This window comes from Nomascus leucogenys, chromosome 22a, assembly GCF_006542625.1.
Source record: "Nomascus leucogenys isolate Asia chromosome 22a, Asia_NLE_v1, whole genome shotgun sequence".
In the NCBI taxonomy this organism is placed as follows: Eukaryota; Metazoa; Chordata; class Mammalia; order Primates; family Hylobatidae; genus Nomascus; species Nomascus leucogenys.
Window position 1 is genome coordinate 12684871 of NC_044402.1, and position 23857 is coordinate 12708727.

The 23857-nt window shown below is 53.3% G+C and overlaps 1 protein-coding gene across 2 annotated transcripts in view; it reads left to right on the plus strand.

Annotated features, from left to right (window-relative positions):
* Positions 1 to 23857, plus strand: part of ITPK1 (inositol-tetrakisphosphate 1-kinase) — a 182485-nt gene that overhangs the window by 38788 nt on the left and 119840 nt on the right. For both annotated transcript variants that reach the window (XM_030802367.1, XM_030802366.1), the window contains exon 3: positions 2542 to 2566. In XM_030802367.1, the coding sequence (XP_030658227.1) occupies positions 2542 to 2566 (25 nt within the window). The remainder of the gene's footprint in view (positions 1 to 2541; positions 2567 to 23857) is intronic.

The window sequence follows — 23857 nt, forward strand, 5'->3', positions numbered from 1 at the left end:
ACTTTTTTGTTGCTTTCTTATTTTATGTGTTCCATCTGTTTTCAGTGAGAGACTGTTTTTTTAGGACTAAGGAAGGGAGAGCTGCCTGGGATGATGTAAAATGTGGACTGATTGGAACTGACCGCAGTAAAGAAACGAGAGTCACACGCTGGGATAACCCGGATGCCAGCAGGGTTGACTCAGAGGGAAACCGAGGCCCTGGCCCAGAGGCCAGTGGAAGTCTGCGCTTCTGTGTCCCCGGCCTTTCGCACTGTGCGGTTCACACTTTCGGTGATTTGGGGCTTGAGTTTTCTGTCCTGGAGCAGGGTCGCTGGAGTTTGGGCTGGCTCCTCAAGGTCCTCTGCTGTGTGTCCTGGGGCAGGTTCCCGTCAGTGACGCTTCCTGCAGCTTTCTCGTCCCTCCAGTGGGGGCCAGGATGATTGGGAGTGAGGCAGGGGCTGAGGTGTCCACAGGTGCTCAGAAACGGTGCAGGTTGTGAGCCAGTGGTTGGGCGTAGCACAGGTTCCTCATGATGCTGTCTGTCACTGTGCTGTGGGCTGTGGTGGCCCAGGGCTATGCTGTTGTGTGTCTCCCCTGTCCCTCATGAAATCGTGGAAGCAGATGGATATTGGCCACCATTCCTACAGAAACTGCAGAGAAGCTAAGAGACACTGAGGGTCCCTGAATGCCTCAACCAGGGTGGTTCTCAAACTGGATTCCTTGGGGCCCAGGTTTCTGTTGAGGTGTCGGGGGTTTGAGGGCAGGTGGACTGGGTGCTTCCCACAGTGGGACCTGGTCAGCTCTCCTTGGCCTCTGTCTTCCTGTCTCATGGAGTGGCTCCTTTGTGAGGTTCTGCTCAGTGCCTTGGTATCAGAAGGTGTTAAGGAAGCCCTCGCTGAATGAGCTGACAAACAGATGTAGGAATTAGTGGGCGGCACCTCAGCTGTGCCATGAAACAAGGGAGCAGGGGTGCCCAAATGTTCCTGTGGGGCTTGTGCCCGTCTCCTCCCTAAGACCTTGAGCCTCTCAAGGGCCCAGACTGTGGAGGTTGCATTTGTTGTACCCTCCGAGTGCTGGGCCCAGGAGCTGAGATAAATTGTTACACATTTACACCTTCATCTGCCAGCAGCCTTTGAGGAGTGTCTGTGTGCCAGGTGGGCATCATAACTGGGCATGGGCACACATAGCTTTAAAGTTTGGCATGGTCCCTGCTCCAAGGAGCTTGGGTGAGTAAACCACACATTCCTGACCTTGCCTGGCTGCAGCCATCTCTGAGCATCTGCTGGAGGCCTTTCTTCCCAGCGCAATGTGCACAGTATGCTGTCTTGGGCGCCTCGGTCCCTGCAGGTCCTGGTGGCCCTACACCAGTGCTCATCTCTGGCTCATAGCAATCAATACCCCAAAACAAAGGGCCGAGACAGTGGTAGCCTTAAGTTCTTTCAGGTTGGGAGGCGTCCTGGAGAGGCTATGCTGAGCCGAATCCTCAAGGCTGGGGTGGGAGGTGGGCACCAGGGCCGGGGAGGAGAAAGCCCTGTGTGCCAGAGCTGCATAGGTGGGCACTTCCTGGGCCCACAGTAAGAAATGTGGGGTGGGGGAGGCTGGACGTGGTGGCTCATGCCTGTAATCCTAACACTTTGGGAGGCTGAGGCAGGCAGATCACCTGAGGTCAGGAGTTTGAGACCAGCCTGGCCAACATGGTGAAACCCTGTCTCTACTAAAAATACAAAAATTAGCTGGGCATGGTGGTGGGTGCCTGTAGTCCCAGCTACTCGGGAGGCTGAGGCAGGAGAATCGCTTGAACCTGGGAGGCGGAGGTTGTAGTGAGCTGAGATCATACCATTCCACTCCAGCCTGGGCAACAGAGCAAGACTCTGTCTCAAAAAAAAAAAGAAATGGGTCAGGGAGAGAAGGGTGGGAGTCAACAGAAAGCCTTTGTGTGTTCTGGGCAAACCCTGACCCAGGCCGTGAGGCTCTTAAAATTGAGTGGCAAGAGTCAGGTTACGTGGTGGCCATGGGACTGCATGTGAGCAGGGAGGATGTGGAGGACATGAGTGCAGCTTCGAGGCTGTTGGCGAGGGGGTAGGCGTCAGTGGGGCATTGGGAAGGCAGCGGGCAGGACTGTGTGGGGCTCCCGTGTGTGGTAGTGGATGGGTTGGAGCATGACTGGCTGTGGCAGATCCTGGGGCCAGACCTGATGGGGAGGACATGGGGAGCTATGGGGGTTGAGGTAGGCAGGGATGGCAGGGGCCTTGGGACGACCCAAGCTGGAACTCGGCCGACAGAGGCCCGGCCCGGGAGTGGAGGGAGGTGGCTGGCGTGGGGCCTCCGGAGGACTCCAGCAAGTCCCTCTGCGGAGCCAGCCCTCTCAGCGGCAAGGTGGTTTGAGGAGTGGCTGGGAGTGGAAGGCATGGCCGTTCTGGGACAGTGGCAGGAGAGGCGCAGCTGCCGGCTCCCTCCTGAAACCCCCTCATGGTCCTGCCCTCAGCGGGCTGTTGGGAACCTTCGGAAAGAACGTGTCCAGCCTGCTGGAGTAACGCTTGTTTTCTTTGTTTTTCTTCACAGGAAGCGAGGGATGGAAGTTGTGCAGGTGAGTACAGACCGCGTCCCCGTGGTTCTTTGGGTAGTGGGGCCCTTGGTGCCCACCTCTCTGTCTCTCCTCCTCTCCTCCAGCGTCGGGCACGGCTTTCTCTCTTCTTCACGTGCAGCTTGTTTTTAGCTCCCCTGTGGATTTGATGTGGTTTCTGCCCTGGGCTGGGCAAACTCCGATTGGGGCTTCTTGGGTTTGGAGGGTTGCTGTGGCTTTGTCAGTGGGGAGAGGGTTGGTTTGGGAGTCCTGAGGGGGGTGTGCATGGCAGTGGTCAGGTTAGGGTGGGTGTGGGAAGGGTGAGGGGGCAGTAGGCACCCAGCTAGACGTCCAGTTGTCTTGTGCTTTGTGTAGCCTCACCCTGGGTGGACTTGGGTCAGGTGCACATTAACTAGAAGAAGAAGGATGGATGGAAGAAGAAGGAAGAATGGATGGAGGGGGAGGGAAGGATCTTGGAGGGAGGGGAAAGGTGGAAAGATGGAGGGAGAAGGAAGGATGGATGGAGGGGGAGGAAGGATAGAAGGATGGATGGAGAGAAGAGGGAAGGATGGATGGAGGGGGAGGAAGATAACATCAAAATACTCTCAGACTCTATGTGAGGGGCAGGCTGTGTTATTTGCACTAAAGGCTGTACCTGGCGCATAATGGCTACTTGGTAAACCTGATGGTGGCCTGGCCATGTCCTCTGTTCCCCTCGCTGTCCCCATTGAGGGTGACTCTGTGGTCTGTGCAGCTGGGCTGGCATCCCATCTCCTTGCCTTACGGGTCTCATCTGCCTGTAGCTGCAGAGAGGGGAACCCAAGTTGGGGACTAGATCAGGGCAGAGGAGGTGCTGGCCCCTGCTAGAATATCTAAGGGGCTTTCAAAAAGCCTGCTGGGGAGCTCTTCCAGCCCACCCCTGTTAACTTCAGCTCCAGGGCTTCCCTCAGCGGCCATAGGAGAGCAGCGTCCCCATTCCTGCAGGTTCAGCATCGCAGGCCCCAGGTTTCCCCTGCTCCTGTGACCAGACTGGGGCTGGTTGATGGGTGGGGCTGGTAAAGGATCCTCCTGACCTCCCTCCTGGTAGTTTGTGGGTTGAACTTGTCACTAGAAGGCTGAGATTTGTTTTGGGGTAAGGAGGTAGTTTCTGGAAGCCTCTCAGCAGCTCTAGGTTTTTGTCCAGGCTCTTCTTGGCTCTGCAGAATTGCATGATCTGCACTAAATTTTTCTTTTTTCTTTTTTTTTTTTGAGAAGGAGTCTCGCTCTGGAGTGGAGGCTGGAATGCAGTGGAGCTATCTCAGCTCACTGCAACCTCTGCCTCCTGGGTTCAAGCGATTCTCGTGCCTCAGCCTCCTGAGTAGCTGGGATTACAGGCACATGCCACCACACCCAGCTAGTTTTTGTATTTTTAGTAGAGATGTGGTTTCACCATGTTCCTCAGGCTGATGAACTCCCTACCTCAGGTGATCCACCTACCTCGGCCTTCCAAAAGTGCTAGGATTACAGGTGTGAACCACCACGCCCAACCTGCACTGAATTTTGCTGTGGGCTTTAATTTCTCCATCATCAAGTGGGGGATATTGGAATTCAGGAATGGCTTGGGGTGTGTGTTCAGGGACCATTTCTGATTGATTGGTTTTGGCGGCCTGGAGGATCCTAAATCTGTGAGTGGGTGGGAACGGGTTCATCTGTAGTGCCTGCCAGGGGTACAGGCGTGGAAAGAGGAGGTGTGGTTATTCATCTCATCACGGGCTTAGATGGTCTCTAACCATTGCAGCTCTAGGATGCAGTGGCTTCTATTTCCCTTTTAGTCCTCTATGATGGTTCACTGGGAAATCCACAGATCCTTTACAGAGGCTGCTTTACCCACAATAAGGCTGAGACTGACAGCTGGGGCTCACTGTGCTCAGGAAGGCCCCGGGTTGCCCTGTGGTTCCACCCAGTCACTTGGGAGGGTCCATGGAGGAACTGCTGTGGGAGCCATTTTTAGAGGAAGTGAGTTCAGGCGCTCCCCGGCAAACACACTGCCTGAGAGGGCAAGACAGCCTTCCCCCATGCCTGATCCTGTCTACACGCGACCTCAAACTGTCACACAGTGGGTGTCACCCCCACCGCTCGAGGAGAGGATGAGAGATGGACAGGGGTCAGCGGGTTTCATTTATATGGCGTTCTGGGAAGATTTAGACTAAAATCTTTAATCCGCTCGGTCTGTGGGAGGAACAGGAGACTGGAGCCATTGTGTCAGAATGTCCGGGGCAGAAGAAGCATTGCGAAATCTTTCTAGACATGTATGCTGTTCATTTCAGTGGTGGCTTGGGGGAGGAAGTGGTGGCTGGGGACCAGAGCGAAGCCAAACTGGACACTTTCCACTCCAGCATCTAAAAATAAAACCTACCACGATACCTCTCTGTTCACCTCCTCCTGGCATCCCTGCGTTTGGAGAACTTTTAGATTTTAAGACATTGAGAAAGACTGCAAAAATGGGAAGCCAAGCCACTTGGCTGGCTTTTCAAAATCAGCTGGGCTTCTGTGCACAGGATCTCCAGGCTGCTGGGCCCTGGGAGCTGGGGGTGTTTGCCATCCTCTGGGTTCAGGTGCTGGTGATTGAAGAGGACGCGCGTCCCCTTGCTGCCAGCCATCTTCCTGTGTTTCCTGTGTCTGGTCCCTGAGGGGCATTTCCCGTTCTCTACAGCCACCCAGGGATGGTGTGGTGTTAAGTACCCTTTAGAGGTGGGGAAACTGAGGCTCAGAATGCTGTGCTTTCTCTTGGGGATTTCAGCTGGCAGTGGTGGAGTTGGGATTTGAGTGCAGATCTGTCTGTCTCAAAAGCCTGTGGCCCATGGTTTTCTGCCGAACGGTCTCCTCTGCATGTTCATATGTTCTCCATTTACTAAATGCTTCCGTTCCTCTTATTACCTAGACTTTGGCTGCTATCTAAAAAAAAGGATGTTGGGGCCAAGGGTCAGGACTCAAGACTGCAAAACGCTGGTGACCGGAGGTCGGTTGGTCATGGGAGTTGTTTCTCTTCCTGTTATTTAATGGCAACAGTAACAGTCCTTTTATGGAGGACTCCAGTGTACCAGGCATCGTGGGTTTAGTTTAAGGAAGCATTTGTGTGTAACCTTCCCGAGGTAGGTGTGGGAGCATATTTAAGAAAGTGGATTTTGCAGATCTCAGTGTCCTCATGTGCCTGTGCCAGAGGCTGAGGAGCTCGGGAGCTCTTCTTCCCTGCTACCCCTGTGCCTCTTCACCTTGTTCCTCCTCCCACCTCTGCAGAGGATTGTGCACGCTGTGAGGCGCAGGGCCGCCTGGGGTCAGGTTCCTGTCTGTGTGACCTTGGGCCAGTTGCCTAACGACGCTGTGTCTTTCTGCTCATTTGTAAAATGGGGATAATCATGGTGCTGGTCGCCTGGCACCATTGTGAGGACTGAGTTACTTTGGGTGAAGTAATTGGCACTGGGCCTGGCACACTGGAAGCTGGTTGTCTGCAGGAGAACTGTACACTCTATCCACAGGCAGACCTGACTGAGTGAGAGACCTCAGGGCATAAAACCCTCCCGGTGGTCAAGTACAGTGGCCAGTCATTGTCATCCTGGGGCCAGGGAGGTATTTCCAGTTCCTTGCTTGCAGCAAAATTCAGAGTACCTGATGGTGTCGTCAGCTGATAGCACATTAAGAATGACTTTTGTTTTGGGTGGCTGAGGTGGGTGGATTGCTTGAGCTCAAGAGTTTGAGACCCGCCTGGGCAACATGGCAAAACCTCATCTGAGGGTTCCCCCCCAACCACAAATACAAAAAATTAGTTGGGTGTGGTGGTGTATGCCTGTCATCCCAGCCGCTTGGGGGCTGAGGTGGGAGGATCACTTGAACACAGGAGGTCGAGGCTGCAGTGAGCTGAGATCGTGCCACTGCACTTCAGCCTGGGTGACAAAGTAAGACACTGTCTCAAAAAAAAAAAAAGAACGATTTTTGATAAGAGATTACTAGATTACTGTAATTCTTGGCATATAATTATAAAGGAATCCAAATAATTTGCTATGGTAAATCTCTTTCCATTCCATTTTTTAAAAATTTGAATAAGTGGTTTCTGCTCTGATATCTGTAGAAATTAAAAAATGGAGATGAAATTGATAAACCCTGTCTTATTCTAGCAATAGGCAATATTCATCTGAGGATTCATGAAATAATTTTTCAAAAAATTCCCATTCATTGTATAGATATATTTTTAATAAGATTTATTAAATTTTATTTATTTATTATTATTATTATTTTTTCTGAGATGGAGTCTCACTCTTGTCACCCAGGCTGGAGTGCAGAGGCATGATCTTGGCCCACTGCAACCTCTGCCTCCCAGGTTCAAGCGATTCTCCTGCCTCAGCCTCCCAGGTAGCTGAGGTTACAGGCGCCTGCCACCATGCCTGGCTAATTTTTTTTTTTTTTTTTTTTTTAAGTAGAGATGGGGTTTCACCATGTTGACCAGGCTGGTCTTGAACTGCTGACCTCAGGTGATCCACCCACCTCGGCCTCCCAAAGTGCTGGGATTATAGGCATGAACCACCATGCCTGGCCTAATAAGGCTTATTTTTAACGATTAGTTCTTATACAATTTTGCAATGTATTTCTGTCTTATTGATCAATTGTATACTTATAGTAATTATTATAATAATTCAGTCCAGGAGAAAACTTTTGACAGAGCTTTATGATCACAGGAAATTTAAAAAAAATTAAAACATTGATTTTTGTATTTTTTGGCCCTGTAGTATAATAGGATAATCAGTATAAGGCTTTCAAGCATAAAATACACTGTGATAGTATAAACATCTCTGAGGGAGATCAGAGTTTGTGGAGGAAAAGGGACACTGTTAAATTTCCAACGGTTAAAGAAGAGCTTGATTATGTAATTTAAAAATGGATTATGGTGAATCTCAAATCGCCATGGTATTTAGATACCATTGGATCCATTTAAAAGAGAAACATTAACAGTTTTATTTTTAAATGTTAATATTTACAGTATGTTGGAAATTACATCCTCTACAAGTATTTAGACTTATGATGAGAAATTTTTCATATCAACTTAAAAATGTGCAAATAGATATGTAGTTTTAAACATTTATTTTGTGGGGGTTTGGTTTGAAGTCCACTGCTTCAGAACATTACCCTGTTTACTTCTCAGAACCAGGCCTGAGGCAAGTCCTTCCTCGGAGAGGGACAGCACGAGGCCTTGCTCTCAGGCCGTCCAGAGGCCCTAATGGGGCTGGGCTGGACTGGGCTGACTCTGGGGCCCAGAACCGCGCGCCGAGACTTGCTTGGCAGTGGACTTGTCTGCAGACCTGGTCTGTTAGACCACGTGATGATGATCATGAAAGACACAGCACTGTCTGCTCAGGGCTGCTCAGGCAGGAAAGGAAGTCGCAGGGGAGCCAGGACCCAGGCAGCTCAGAGGAAGAGGATGTCCTACTTTGTGTTTAGAGCAGGGAGTCGGGCTGCAGGACAAAGGAAGAGTGTAGTAAGGGTCGTGGGACCAGATGTTCTCTACCTCCTGTCTTGAGAGGCTACTTGTCATGACGGTGATGGTGGCAAGTACCTGTTTCCTCAGCCCCCTGCTCTGTAGTATGGTAATGGGAATGCTGGACGCACGGGCCACCCTGACTCCACCATTTCAGTGTCGAGTTGGTCTCACTGAGTGCTGAGCTGAGGGCCCCTCGTAGCCAGGCCGTGCGGATGGGACGCAGTAACATGCAGCAGTTTCCCTGACACCTGCTGTGAATAGGCCCCAGGTGCTGGGGGCTCACACAGGCCCAAGCCAGGCCCCTTCAACTCTCTGTGATGTCTGCGGACAGTGGCCAAGGTAGGCAGGGACACCAGACAGGCACAGAGGAGGGCCCTCACGCAGCCTGGTAAATCAGGAAGGCTCCCTGGAAGAGGAGTCTGGTTAGTGGCAATGAGCCCATCTACCCAACAGATCCTATCTGAGAGGCAAAGCCTGACGGGGCTCGACCCACTTCCTAGGTCCTTGTGCTTCCTTCTAAAACACCTAATTGCTAAAATGACCAAGTGCCAAGCACAGCACTGTGATTACTTCCGCTGTAAACAGTGAGCCTGTGTTGGAGAAAATATCCCCTGGGTCGTCTGTGGTCTGGGGAGTGGGGCTGGGGCTCTCCTGTGGGCTGGGCAGAAGGCCTGCATCAGCCTTGCTGGGTGCTGTCACCTCGGGGCATCTTCCGCTCCGATCCAATCTGTGGGGAAGGCTCAGGAGGAGCGGTCTCCCCACCCAGGGACTCACTGCCCCTTTCTGGAATAGTCCTGAATTTGGTGGAGGAAGACCTTGAAAGAAAGACCCACCTGCTGCCGGGCCCCCTCCAGCCTGGGCGTCCTTAGGAAAGTATGTTTTGCAGCCTGACCTCTGCCCTGGCCTGTTCTCTGGGCTGCCTTTCCCCAGTTATTGTAAAAGATCAGGGGAGAAGGTGCCTATTGGCATGAGAGGGCTCGGGGTTTGACTTTAAAATGCGAATGAGCAAGCTGTAAGTGTGAGAAGTGCAGTAGCCGGTTACAGTTTCACTGTCCTCCATCCAAATTCCTTGAGAATTCAGACACTATGAAACCCAGTTTCTGGTGCAGCGGCTGTTTCTCAAGCAAGCAAGGAAGTAAGTAAGTTCTCCCAGCTAGCAAATGAGTGAATGGTGGACATACATCTTTCTGTCCCTGTTTTCTCCAGAGCTGGTGCTGGCTGGCATGCTGGCGACCTTTGTGTATGTGTTTTTATCCCTTCCTGCACCAGACTTTCAGGGAAGGAGGTTGGGTGGGTGACCATCAAACCAGCAAGAAAAGGCAAGTCTGAGAAAGAGACACTAAGACCCCAAGGGAAGGTCCATGTGCCTGGGACCGAGGCAGAACTGGGTGCTGGGCCTCTGGAGGCGAAGGAACTGTGGGGATGCCCACTGGCAGGGAAACCGTGGGGATTCCCAAGCCCAGGGGCAGGGCAGGCCTGTCTGAGCTGTGGGGGAGTGGTGAGGACGCAAGGCTGGGCATGTAAGGAGGAGTGGGCCATCAGGGGATGGAGGCCATACCTCCTGACATGAAGTAAACTGGGCGTAGGGGCTGGCAGGAGGCGATGTGTTAGAATGGCCTTACAGACAAGGAGCATGGCCAGGGCCACACACAGCAGCTGGGGAAGGGGGTCCTTTGGCTTCCAATGGCTTGGAAAGGCTACAGCCCCTGGCTTGAGGGGGCTAGTGAGAGACCGGGCTGGAGAGAGTAGCGGTGCCAGGTGAGTTGTTCATGGGGTGCTGTGTCGGGGGCATGGAGGGGCTTCTGCAGGCGAAAGCTGGGTGCTCCAACCCAAGGCTATGGGGGAAGAGCCGTGGGGAGGATACATGGAGGGTGATTAGACAGGGGTGCACTGGAAAGCAGAGAGCAGGGTTTTCTGAGAGGGGCTGTGGCTGCAGCCTAGTGAGGGGTGATGTGTTTTCCTGGGGCTCCTGCAGTGACAGAGGGCAGCAGGAGACAGATGGCAGGGCGTGGTACCTGGGTAGATGTGGGAGGTGAGAGGGGGAGGATTAGTCCCCAGACTCCTCCCTTGTTTCTGGCCGGAGTGCCTGGGCATGGGGGTGCAGGAGGAGCAGCCGCCAGGGAGGGAAAGCCCAGGCCAGCACCGGCGCTTTCCGATAGGTGTGCTGAGTGCAGGCAGCAGAGGCCTGTGTTGGTAGCTGCTCTCCGAATTCAGAGCCAGAGGGGACTCATGTGGTTGCATAGTATGCATCTCTGGAAGGCTTATAGGTGCCAAATTCTCCATCTCAGCATTAAAAATGTACTTGTTACTTAGTTTATATTTTCACATGGTACCAACATTTTTTTAAAAGGTTTGCAGAACACAGTGTCAAATGATCAATCCACAGCGGGGTTCCCTCTGCCACCCATACTCTCCAGGGTACCCCAGCTGGCTGGCCCCGGTGCTCTGGATGGATTTTATTTCCAGGTCACTGGGGCATAGGTAGGGGTGGACACCTGTGAACATCCTTCCTTCTGTCGGTTTTCTCTGCCGTGTGCTCTGGAGCCAAGCGTAAAGGGCTTTGGGAATAAGGATCACTGTGGCGTTTGTTGGGGGTTCTGACATCTTTGGAGCTGGGATAGCCATGGCAGACATGCAGTCCACCTCCATCCTGGGCAGTGGCTTTCTAAAGTTCACGTGAGCCTGACTCTGACCTCTCCCCAGACCCCATCACCTCCAAGGAGGACTGTCACAGGCCTGGGGGGCTGGCTCTGCACACAGTGTTTCCATGTGGTCATTTGAGGCCAGTAATAGACACAGATTGCTCTTGGCTGTGCCTCACCTCCCTGTGGGGTCCAGAGACCTGGGTTTGAGTTTCTGAGTCTGTTTCCTGGCTGTGGATCTTTTTCTTCCTCTTTAAAGGGATGACAGCGCACAAGATTGAAGACACCTAAGAGATGCTGAAGGAATATTCATTGATTTTTACTCATCTGTTGTTATGAATAATGGTGGCGTTTGAGTGGGGAAAATACAGCTACAGATGAAACTGGGCTGTTGAGAAAGATACATTGTTTCAGTGTGGAGAATACAGTATTTTTTTTTTTTTTTTTTTGCCTCCCCTCTGTATCACTTTTGGGTTTCTAATTATTGTGGATTCCAGCTTACTCATTCCTTTTTTAAAAGATAGATTTTATGGTTTTTAAAAAAATTTGAAATGCAGGTATTTTTCTTTTTTTTCCCTAAACATTGAAAATTATTTTCATTCTCCACCATTTACTATTTGCTTAGGCTATGTAGATAGCAAATAAGACAAAGTTATGTGAAAGCATGATCCCCATAGTGTTTTTTAATAATGATGATACGTGAGGTGCCGGGAAGGGTTATATAAATCAGGGTCTGCTCATAGCAGTTCTCCAACGTGGCCATTAAAAAAAAATCACATTTTGGAAGACAGTGTGGGGATATGCTCGTGAGTTGCTTTGAGTACTGTCGACATACTCTGAGTGGTTTCGTTTCTATCCGTTTTATTTTGGTTCCTGAGCTTTTTAGGTTTGCTGTTAGAAATAGAAGCTGTCACCGTGTTGCAGTCCTGTGTAGCTTCCGAAGGCTGTGGCACTCAGTTCTAGGGTGGTTCTTTCTCCAGCCTTTGATGCACTGAGTCAACTTGAGCAAATCCTTTAAAAAAAAAAAAGTTCCCACATCCCATGTCAAGACAACAGAGCTCTGCCAGGGCAAGTGGGGCTCCCTGTGCTCCAGGGTGCCTGGGTGCCTTCTTGCAGGCAGGCTTCCAGAACCCCAGGCCCTCCTCACCACACCACGCAGGGTTGGGACTGGATCTCCCTGGTACCTTCCACCCTTTCTTGGCTGTCAAATGTCAAGAATTCCGTGGCCTCAGTGGAGCGTGCCAGGTAAGCATTTTACGTAAAAGCAAATAAAAGATTTGGAATGAAGAACACAGGGGAAATAGGAAGGGATGGAACGGGGGTTAGAAAGGGCCAGAAGCAAGATTCTGCTCTTAAAGTAGCTGACTGTCCTGGCATTCTGGGGTGAAGGTATCCATAGCGTTGCTACTCAGAGTGTGATTCTAGGGAATCTGGGTGCAGATGGAGAAACTCGGATGCAAACACTGGATTCCTCAGCAGTCAGTTCCCGTTCGGCCTGGTGCAGGGCTGAGACTCTGAGGAGGAGGCCTCTTGACCTGAGGGCCCTGGACTGTGCTCCATGCCCAGCTGGGCGCAGCACCATCGTAGTCAAAGCCAGGAATGGAGATGCATTGCCTCAGCTCAGTTCCAAAGACCAGGAAGCGTCCCTGAGTATTTCAGTTGAGTAAGGAGCTGGCATCTCCCTCTTCAGCCCCTTCCCTGCTCTCATATTTCTAATGCTTTTAGAACTGCTAAACTTCGGCCGGGTGTGGTGGTTCACACCTGTAATCCCAGCACTTTGGGACGCTGAGGTGGGTGGATCACGAGGTCAGGAGATCGAGACCATCCTGGCTAACATGGTGAAACCCTGTCTCTACTAAAAATACAAAAAATTAGCTGTGGGTGGTGGCAGGCGCCTGTAGTCCCAGCTACTCAGGAGGCTGAGGCAGGAGAATGGCATGAACCCGGGAGGCGGAGCTTGCAGTGAGCCGAGATTGTGCCACTGCACTCCAGCCTGGGTGACAAAGCAAGACTCTGTCTCAAAAAAAAAAAAAAAAAAAAAAAGAACTGCTAAATGTCACCTTGGCAGTGACACCTCCCCTGCTTTCCCAGCAGATGCCTCTGCCCCCCTCTACACACACACGCACACACGCATGCACACCAAGCTGAGCTGCCTGTTGGTGTGTCCTCCTGAGGCTGAGACTTACTGGTCTCCGAGGAGTGCATGGTCTGGCCCTGATGTGTGCTGTGTCTACTGGGTGAGTGAATTAAGGACTGAGTTGTTGTGCTACACAGAATGCGGCAGGCCTTGAGGGTCTGTGTTTGCTAAAAATAACTAGATTATTCTTTTGCTCATTAAGTAATACGTACTTGTGGAAATCTTGGGAAGTCAAAATAGGCTTACAAATGAAAACCCAGAGATAATTATTGAAGCAATTTTTACATAAAATATGCCCTTTTTTCTATATGATGTGCATTCAGGTTGGGCTTTTCTGTGTCCCTAGTTTTGCCACTTGCATTTGGGGGAACAGTTGAGCATTTGCCTGCGCCATTTAAATACCTTGGAAATTGCTGTTAGAGTGGCTCCACCAGCTTCCCACCATCCCTATGTCCCAGCATCTAGAACCATTTCTCTGCTCCAGAGTCTCAAGTTCTAGGTTATTTCTGGTTTGCTGTTACTAACAGTCCTGCTCTGGGTGTCTCTGGACCTAAATCTTTGGGGGCCTAAGTCACATCTCAGGCTGTTTCATTGGGTTGCGGTCTAGAAGTGACTTCGGGATTTTGTTGCTAAAGAAGAAGGGGAGAATGGGGGATAGGTTGGGCTGCAGCTAGTCAGCTGTGTCCAGCACACTCGGGCCCTGGACTTAGAACTGGACAGGTTACTTGCCCCCTCTAAGCCTCAGTTTATTCATCTGTAAAATGGAAATAATAATGGACCCAGTCTCATAGAGTTCCAGGAGTGAATGAATAAGGAATAAGGAACAGCACAGAACCTGTTTACCTAGTTTGTCCTCAGAAGGAGCTGTTTGTGATTATTTACTGGTGCCACCTCCACCACCATCATTGTCATCATCAGTGGCCCAGGGAAGCGTGAATCTGAATGAGGTGTGTTGTGTAGTTAAATGATGCGATGGGTAGATGAGCCAAAATGAAAGGATCTCTTCTGTTTGATTTATTATCATGAGTAAAAAAGCCAGAAATGTCTGTAGCATAAGTTATGTCTGTTTGGTTTGGCTGAGGCAGGGCTGACCAGGGATGATTCTCCTGCTGTGAGTGAGTGAGGTCCCAGCTTGCCCTCTGGGGTTAGAGCAGATTTTGCTCTGGCTGGGGTGCATTTGGGGGCATGGGCTGATTTACGTTTTCCTTTTTTCTGGATCTCCCCTGGTCTAGCCATGACGGAGTGAAGGCATCACCCCCAGGGAGTGCTGACCCCTGACCCTAGCCCCATGACCCCCTCCCGTGCTAGCTCATTATTGGCAGGGGAGGTCCCAGGGATTCCCCGCACACCCATCGTGACTTTTCCAAAAGCTGTGTAAATCCAGAGTTGTAACTTGGCTCTGTCTTTCTCCTTCCCCTTGATCCACCCCCGGCTCAAGAACTCCCCTGGGAAGCACAGTGGCTCCCGTCTTTGCCTCAAGTTCTCTGATGTTCTGCACAAATGGTGGGCAGAGACGGCCCTTTCAGGGACCTGATGGCCCTGGTGTCTAGTTCTCCTTTCACAGGCCTGTTTTCCAGCTCGACTGTCAATCTGAGTCTTTCTCTTTTTGAGCTTTATGTAATGGCCTTAGAGTATACCCTATAAGGAGATCCCGGCTTGCTAGTGCCCGGCCCTGCAGCTGTGTCCCAGAAACTTGGAGGTGGTGCGTGGGGCTCACTCAGCACTTCTACAGAAGCCGCCTGGGGAGGCTCCCAGGGTTCCGATGGGAATGGGGTACAGAGGCCTGAGAGGGGGCTTTGATCAGGTGTCCAGAGGGAACATTTAGAGCTCCTGGATTCTCTGCAGGAAGGCCACCAGCAGCCAGGCATGATGGCCTGTGTCTGTAATCCCAACACTTTAAGAGGCCAAGGCCGGAGAATTGCTTAAAGCCTGGAGTTCAAGACCAGCCTGGGCAACATAGTGAGACCCTATCTCTACAAAAATTTTAATTTTCCTTTTTTTTTTGAGACGGAGTCTCGCTCTGTCGCCCAGGCTGGAGTGCAGTGGCGCAATCTCTGCTTACTGCAAGCTCCGCCTCCCGGGTTCATACCATTCTTCTGCCTCAGCCTCCTGAGTAGCTGGGACTACAGGCGCCTGCCACCATGCCTGGCTAATTTTTTGTATTTTTAGTGGAGACAGGGTTTCACCATGTTAGCCAGGATGGTCTCAATCTCCTGACCCTGTGATCCACCCACCTCGGCCTCCCAAAGTGCTGGGATTACAGGCGTGAGCCACCGTGCCCAGCCAATTTTCTTTTTTAAAGGTCACCAGCCCTGGTGTCTGGGCAGTAAGCACCTAGTAGTATTGCTTCAGAGCTCTAGAATGTGCACGTAAAAATTCCAAAGTGCGTTTGGTGTCTGGGCTGGGCTTCTATGAGCAGCCCAGGCAGCAGCAGTGAGAACTCCTGTGTGTGCCTCGCCTACTGAGTGTCAGGGTTAGTGCCCCACTTGCCAGGTGAGAGGACTGAGGCTCACACAGGTGGGCTTGTTACTGCCTAGCATGTGAGCTGTGGAGCTGGGATTGGATTCTAGAGGTGTGGTAGCATAGCCAGTGCCTCTTCTGCTCTGAAGACTGCCTGCCTGGTGAGAGTCCAGTGACTCCTCCCTAGTTCCAGCTCCATCCCTCCATAGCTGTGCAGCCCTGGGTAGTGGCATAACCTCTCTGAGGCCCATCTACCAGATGGTGACGAGAGGGATGATTGAGATGAAGGGAGGGCAGGTGAGAAGGCCTTCTAAAATTCAGGCCCTCCTAGGGGAAGCGTGGGTAGCCTGAGGTCAGGGACAGGGCTTAGTGTGCTGTGTGGGGCTGTGGGGAGTGGGAAGCTCACTGGTTTTCTTGTTCCTGAGATGACTCGAGGGGTCTTGTGAAGCTCACACCCCTGTCTCACTGGGCAGGAGTTTGGCTTCCACTGTGTGTCTCTGCCATCTCAGGTGGGTGGGGGACCAGGGGTCCCTGGGCAGGAGGGTGTGGGTTTCCTGGCTTGGAGGCAGACTTTGGCTCACTCCCTTCCCTGCCCAGGCAGTATTTTTGCCGCAGGCCCTGCCAAGTAGAAATAAGTTATTTACAGTGTTTTGACAGGATCATAGGCAGTCGGGATGGGCAAGGATGCCTTTGGGACTGAGCTAATGGCCAAGGAGTGGGGCTTGGAGAAGGGTCTGGTGTGGGAGAGAGATGGGAGATGGGGGTGGGGTGGGGGCGCACATTTACTGAACTTGATAAATCTTGACAAATGCCAGGCTTGGCCCTCCCTTAAGCCAGGGCTTTGGGGCCTGGCAAGGGCAGGACTTGATGAGTTTGCCTGTCGACCGAATATTCCGCCGGATCGCTCAGGACCCTCGGTTATTTTGCCGTCTGAGCGCTCAGTGCCTTCCTTTGTCCAGCAGGGACAAGGACCCCTGCCTACCCAGTATATCTTCTTGGGGAGAAGATGAAATGCCTTGGTGTATGATAGGTCAGGCCCTGGCCTTGACTGTGAGCCAGGCAGCCCCTCACACTGGGCCACCATTGACCTGTTTTACGACTTCAAATAGCATAGACCTGCCGCGGGACCAGGGCCTCCTGCTAGTGCCTGACCTCTGTCCTGCACGATGTTCTGACCCTCCAGAAGCAGGTTTGAAAGTGCCTTTCAGGAAGGTCTGGAGAGCCTCCTCTGTAGCTTGTGGGAACAAAATGTGTTACCCCCTAGCCCAAGGATAACCACCACACTAAAATGTGAATAAAGTGTGACTTTATTCATGTCCTTTGAACATAAAAATGGCACACACACTGATGCATTAAAAAAACTTTTTTTTTAATTAAACTTTTTGTAGAGATGGGGTTTTCCTCTGTCACTCAGGCTGGAGTGTAGTGGTGCGATCATAGCTTGCTGCAGCTTTGAACTCCTGGGCTCAAGCAGTCCTCCCACCTCAGCTTTCTGAGTAGCTGGGACCACAGTGTGCACCAACATCTTTGATGCAGTTTTTTTTTTTTTTTTGAGCTGGAGTCTCGCTCTGTTGCCCAGGCTGGAGTGCAATGGCTCGATCTTGGCTCACTGCAACCTCCGCCTCCCAGGTTCAAGTGATTTTCCCGTCTCAGACTCCAGAGTAACTGGGATTACAGGCACGTGCCACCATGCCTGGCTAATTTTTGTATTTTTAGTAGTGATGGGGTTTCACCGTGTTGGCCAGGGTGGTCTTGAACTCCTGACCTCAAGTAATCTGCCCGCCCCGGCTTCTAAAAGTGTTGGGATTACAGGTGCGAGCCACCAGCCTTGACATAGTTGTAAACAAAGTTGTGGTTCTGTGGTAATCTGTCCCCACAAACACACTTAGCATTCTCTTAGTGCTTCCCCCTTTGTTAAATGTCTACTTAGGCTTGCTTTTTAAATGACTGCATAATATTATCTGATTGTAACTGAAGTTCTTTGATTCCCTTGGTTGATGCTGGCCATGGTTCTGGTCTGTCACCTTTATAAATAGTATTGTGATAAACATCCACTTTTGATACTGTTTGGGCAAGCCTGTGATGATTATTTCTTTGGGTTACATAAGTAAGTTGTATATATTGTTTTTGTAGTCTGTAGGAGGAATATATACTTCTTGGTGAAATAAACAACCCATACATTTTGGGGAATTACAGAAAGGGAAGGTCTTGTGGGAGTTTGTGCTTCCAGATTTGAATGCTGTGTTATCACCTGTGCACCAGGCACGCATACAGCACTCATTTCTCTCTCATGTGCCCTCCCTCTCCTCCTTTCTCACTCCTGCCCCAGACCCGCTCTCTCTGCCCATGAGGCTGGGGGCTGTGGCCTAGCCGCAGCTGTGCCCATGGACTTTTCCCCTTGCGATTGTTCCTCACCCAGGGAGAGAGGCAAGGAGTAGTGGGCTCTGGAGGAGGTGGGTGGTCCCCAGGTGGCCTCTGGTCTTGCTTCTTCCCAGCACTGAGGGTGCTTCAGCCTCCTTACCTGGAAAAAGGGGTTGTCGTAACACTAACCTCTAAGGTTAAGAAAGGTAATTGAGATACAGTGTCAAAGTACTTACCACACAGCCTGGCCCCAGATCTGTGTTGAGGAATCTGCAGCTAGTGGTGGAGGGTTAGGAGTTATTTGGGGAATTGCAGTCTGGAAAGTTAATTTCTGAAGAGTATTAAACACCAGCTTGCATGTTAAGTTGTCTTTTGGAGTGATCCCTCCAGTGATTCCCTAGTGGTATGGAGCCAGTCCAGATTTGGAGTGGAACTTTTGTTGTGGGTATGGGTCACTGTTCCAGGGAACCCCAGCTGCCTGACCTTGAACCAAAATCCTTGTCATTGTGGAGCCTGTGTCCCCCTTTGCCTTGGACTTTTTTACTTTTATCTTCCTAGTTCTCAGAATAGCTCTGTGAGATGGGATCTATTTATTATTCTCCCCATTTTGCAGATGAGGAAACTGAGGCTCAGATCTGTCACTTGCTTCTGTGATATTTCTACAGCCACAGAGCTCCAAGCACCAATCACTGTGGGTCTTTGAACTCAGATCTGCTGTTGCCTATGGCCTAGGCTCTTTCTACTCTGACCCTTCCATCCCCTGCCCCTGCCCCAGTGCTAACCAGACCTCTCTGGTTCCTCATAAAAACCTCCCATGGCCTTCCTGAATTTTCCAAGGCTACCACACAATCAGCCCCCCAGTACCTTGCAAGCATGGGCCTTTTGCAGCAGAGCAGGGTCCCCTCCATTCCTGAGCTTGTTTCACTGTCCCCATGCTGACACTCGCCTGTTCCAGACTGTGTTACCTCAGCCTGGCCTCTCTTCTGGTCAGGATCCATGCCCGGCCCATGCAGCCTGGTGGTTCTGTGCTCTTCTCTGTGGCTCAAGTTTGCTCCCCGTCTTCTGACCCTATATGTGTGGTGATGCAGAATGTGTTCCTCTTCATATCAGCCAGGGAGCTGGCAGGAAGCAGAGCTCACCCTCAGTGGTTCAAAGAGAGCCTTGAAAGCAGAGGCTGTTTGTTGAGCTGTGGGCAGGGTTAAGGGAGCAGCAGGGGCTGGTGAGGCACCTAGAGCCTGGCAGCAGAGAGGAGCTGTTCCTGCTCCTTGGGCTGCAGGTAAGGTGAAGAAAGTGTCACAGAAGCTCTGTGATGGCAATCATAGCAAGCCACAGCCACTGCCCAGGCATGTCACTGAAGCAGGGAGAGAGAGGGGACTAAATACCCCGCCCCCCTCCTCCTGCCCTCTGGTCTCCTGCCAGTGACCCCTCTTGGCCAAGTGCAACTGGAAGCCCTGGATCTTGAATGCTGCGTTCCATGGCAGTCAGCCTCCCAGGCTCAGAGCCGGGCAGTGTGGATCGGGATGAGCAGGCAGTGACCAGCACCCCCGAGCCCTGCCTCATGACCTGCACCCCCTCCATCCCTGCCTCGGGACCCTCACCCCCTCCACCCCTGCCCTGGGACCCCCACCCCCTCCACCCTGCCTCGTGACCAGCACCCTCTCCACCCCTGCCTTGTGACCCGCACCCCCTCCACCCCTGCCTCATGACCCGCACCCCCTCCACCCCTGCCTCATGACCAGCACCCTCCCCACCCCTGCCTTGTGACCAGCACCTGCCCCCGCCTCGAGACCCGCACCCCCTCCACCCCTGCCTCCTGACCTGCACTCCCTCCCTCCCTGCCTCGGGATCAGCACCCGCCCCCGCCTCGAGACCCATACCACCTCCACCCCTGCCTCGTGACCCACACCCCCTTCCACCCCTGCCTTGTGACCCACACCCCCCCCGCCTCAGGACCCGCACCCCCTCCACCCCTGCTTCGTCACCCGTGCTCCCTCCACCCCGCCTCATGACCAGCACCCATCCCCACCTCGAGACCCACACACCCTCCACTCCTGCCTCGAAACCCACATCCCCCTCCACCCCGCCTTGTGACGAGCACCCGCCACTGCCTCAAGACCTACACCCCCTCCACCCCGCCTCGTAACCGGCACCCCTCCACCCTGCCTCATGATCCGCACCCCCTCCACCCCTGCCTTGTGACCCGCACCCCCTCCACCCCACCTTGTAGCCCGCACCCCCTCCACCCCTGCCTCATGATCTGCACCCCCTCCACCCCTGCCTCTTGACCCGCATCCCCTCCACCCCTGCCTGATGATCCGCACCCCTCTACCCCTGCCTCGTGACCCTCACCCCTCCACCCCTGCCTCATCCACACCCCCTCCACCCCTGCCTCGTGACCTGCTCACCCTCCACCCCTGCCTCGTGATCCCACCCCCTCCACCCCTGCCTCGTGACCCGCACCCCTCCACCCCGCCTCGTGACCAGCACCCGCCCCTGCCTCGAGACCTACACCCCCTCCATCCCGCCTCGTAACCAGCACCCCCTCCACCCCTGCCTCATGATCCGCACCCCCCCCACCCCTGCCTTGTGACCTGCACCCCCTCCACCCCACCTTGTAACCCGCACCCCCTCCACCCCTGCCTCATGATCTGCACCCCCTCCACCCCTGCCTCGTGACCAGCACCCCCTCCACCCCACCTTGTGACCTGTATCCCCTCAACCCTTCCACCCTGCCTCATGACCCACACCCCACACGGGTGACCCACATGAGTGTGTGTGCGTGAGAATTTGTCGATCTGCTTGAAGCAAGCTCTTTGGGTGCTGTTTCAGCAGGCCTTGTGACCCGCACCCCCTCCACCCCACCTCGTGACCCGCACCCCCTCCACCCCACCTCGTGACCCACACCCCCTCCACCCCACCTCGTGACCCGCACCCCCTCCACCCCACCTCGTGACCCGCACCCCCTCCACCCCACCTCGTGACCCGCACCCCCTCCACCCCACCTCGTGACCCGCACCCCCTCCACCCCGCCTCGTGACCCGCACCCCCTCCACCCTGCCTCGTGACCCGCACCCCCTCCACCCTGCCTCGTGACCCGCACCCCCTCCACCCCTGTCTTATGACCCTGTGGACCTCAAGGCAGAGCAGCAATGTGTCCTGTGGCCTCTGTGAGAGGGGACCCAGTTCTTCTTTCCCTACCCAGAGTCCAGCATGGCCACTCTGGCTTCAACCTTCCAGACTGGCCCTCCCAGATGCCCCTGTGGCCATCATCCCATGGGCTCATTTCTGTCATCAATTTATGATTGATCCTTTGAGGGAGCTGATGGGCTTGCAGGCCCAGGACCCTAACAGAGGCTCAGCCCTTCGTTCCTTCTGTTGCTGGGCGCTCACCCAGGCCCCAGTGGCAGGTCCCCTGCTGCCCCCTAGGGACTCTAAGATGACCAGGTCTTTGACCTCTTCTGCGTCAGTAGCTCAGGGAGACAGACAACCATGGGGCTGCCTGGGAAGATCAGGGGCAGGGAGCTGGGGAGGGCTCTCGCCAAGCTGATGGTTTTCTCCCACCTGTCACTAGGTAGCCCCTTGAGAGACAGCATGTGGTGATGCCAGAATCGTGGGTCATGATCCTTTTTCTCTCCATCAAGGTGCCTGGTGCCACCAAGCATGGTGAGAATGACCAGGAGGGCGTCTGGTGGGTGAGCCCTGAGTCGTGTGGCCCCCATGGGAGAGCATGAAGCCACGGCTGCCTGTGCTGCAGGCCGGGGCCACAGGAGACTGGGTTCCCTGCTGGTTCTGCCTCTCATCCCTGCCTCTGCCTCTCATCCCTGCATGGCCTCGGCCGGGCTCTGCTCCTTTCTCTGTCTGACAGCTGATGGATCTCATGGGTCCTGTTTCACTCTCACCTTCTGTAAATCCCTGATTCTTCAGAAAACGGGGCTAGAAAATCTCCCAGGTGTACTCGCATGTCTGTTTCCTTTCTTAGCCTTTCATCTTGAAGTCAGCTTGGTGAGTTTGCCCTCTTCATACTGCAGAATCCAGGGGTCTGAGGCCTCCCACCCCCTGGGCAGCAAGTGAGTAGGAGTGAGCAAGTGTGTGTGAGTGAGTGAATGTGTGAGCCAGTGTGCGTGTGGGAGAATTTGTCGATCTGCTTGAAGCAGGCTCTTTGGGTGCTGTTTCAGCAGGACAGATTTCCAGAGAACCCAGCCAGCTCTCCACGTCGGACCTCGCCTGGGTGCAGTGTTTCTGTGTATAGCAAATGCACACGTGGCTGCCTGTGTATGCACGGTGGATTTGGAGTCTGGTGATGGGTTTGCACGCTGCCTCTGACCTTGACCAGCCTTGTGACCTTGGGGAGTCACTGTGCTCTAGGCAAGTCGCCTGTGAGACTCATAATCCTGACAGCATTACTCATCCTTGGCCTATGGTCTCCTGGGTGGCATTTGGGAGCACCCAGAGGGTGAGCCAGGCGCTTTCTAAGCTGTAAAAGTGCCCTGTGATGTGAGCAGATACGTGATGTGCTCTCCAGCAGCACCCAGTTTTGGAGGCTCAGGAAGCATTCCCAGCAGGGCCTGTTTTTAGCCTTGAAACATCATGCTTGAAAAATGCTTGCATGCGGTTTATTTAACTTTAAGTGGGGCAAATTCTGAAATGGGTTGTTTATTGTCCAAGTTGAATTTTTAATTTCTCATAAATTCCCCACAAATTGCTATAGTACATCTTTATTTGTTGAATCTGTCAGAGTTGTTTATGGCACTGAAGCCTGGGCTCCCCCTGTTTGTGGGCTGTTGCCATGGCAACACCAGGCTCTGGAGGAGGGGCACTGCTCCGAGGTGGTATGGAAGGTTCTGGAATGGGCTGGCGGTGTGAAGTAGAGCTGTGGCTGCTGCACTGAGACCCAGCCGTGGGTGGACTGAGCTGCTTAAGACCCTGGTTCCTCTTCAACATCACTGCACCCCTCTTGGTCCCTCTTCCCTTGGGGGTGCACTGCTGAGGTCTCCTAATTCTGCTTCCCTAAGCCCTTGCTGCTCCCAGTATGGTCTGGGAACCAGTGGCAGCTGCACTGATGGGGCACCCATGAAAAATGCAGACTCCTGGGCCCCCAGACCTGCTGAGTCAGTCTGCAGTTCACCAAGCTTGCAGGCGCCTTCTCAGCATGGGTAAGCTGCGGAAACCCTCATGTGCCACACTGCCCTTGGGTGACCCCAGAGGCCTTGGCCTGGAGGTTCTTGGTGTTTGCCACCATCCTCCCCTGTGATCTTTCTGACTCCTTCCCCAACAGTTCCCTCTGTTTGGCCAGGAGTGGGCTTTGCCCCTCAACCCTGCTGCACCCAGGCCACTCTCCTGCTTCGCACACACCAGTCTCTACTCACACCGTCACCCCAGCCTTCTCTATCTGGGGAGCTCTGGGCATCTTGGAAGAGGCAACTCTTGAGACACCTCCCGTGTGAAGCCCTCCCTCCTTTCCCCAGACCGGGTGAGGTTCAGCTTCACTGGAGCTCTTCTGTGGCCTAAACACCTCACCTGCCCCAGCCTCATCAGGCTGCCTGATTCACCTCCCTAGCTGTGACCTCACTGGGTGCCCTGGCTGCTCCTCCCGTCTGCTGGGTGCTCAGACCCCAGCCGGCGCTCAGGAAGGTCTGTGGAGTCATTGCCACTCCAGTCAGCCGGCTTCACAAGGCTGAGACTTGAGTCTGGACTTCTCCCAAGAGCCTGTACTCTCTGCCTGGGGAATGGTAGGGACCGCTGGGCACCTTCAGTTTCTACCTGAGGCCTGACTGGCAGTTGGGGCTAGGACCGGATGAGGATGGGTCCTTGGACTTTGGAAAGGCGCTGTGGGAGGGAGGCATGGGAGGGGACAGCTGAGAGGAGTCCTGAGCTCATGCGCAGGTGAGTGCAGAAGTTCAGGTGGCATTTGTATGTCCCTTGAGTATCTGCTCTGGGCGAGGCAGTGCTGAGGCTCAGGAGAGTCCCAGTAAACAAACCCCAAATCCCTGCCTTCATGGAGCGCTTGTGTCTAGGTTGAGAGACTGAAAACAGAAAGAAGTGTGGGTGGCGAGTGAGGTGGGGGAGGGGGATGGCGAGAAAAATGAAGCAGAGTAAGGGACTGAGGGTTGGCGTGGGATTTGGGAACATGGCTTGGTTAAAGCTGAGGAGATGCTGACCCTTTGGCCCTGCAAATCCTCCGCGGCACGTACCCAAGAGAAGAAGGG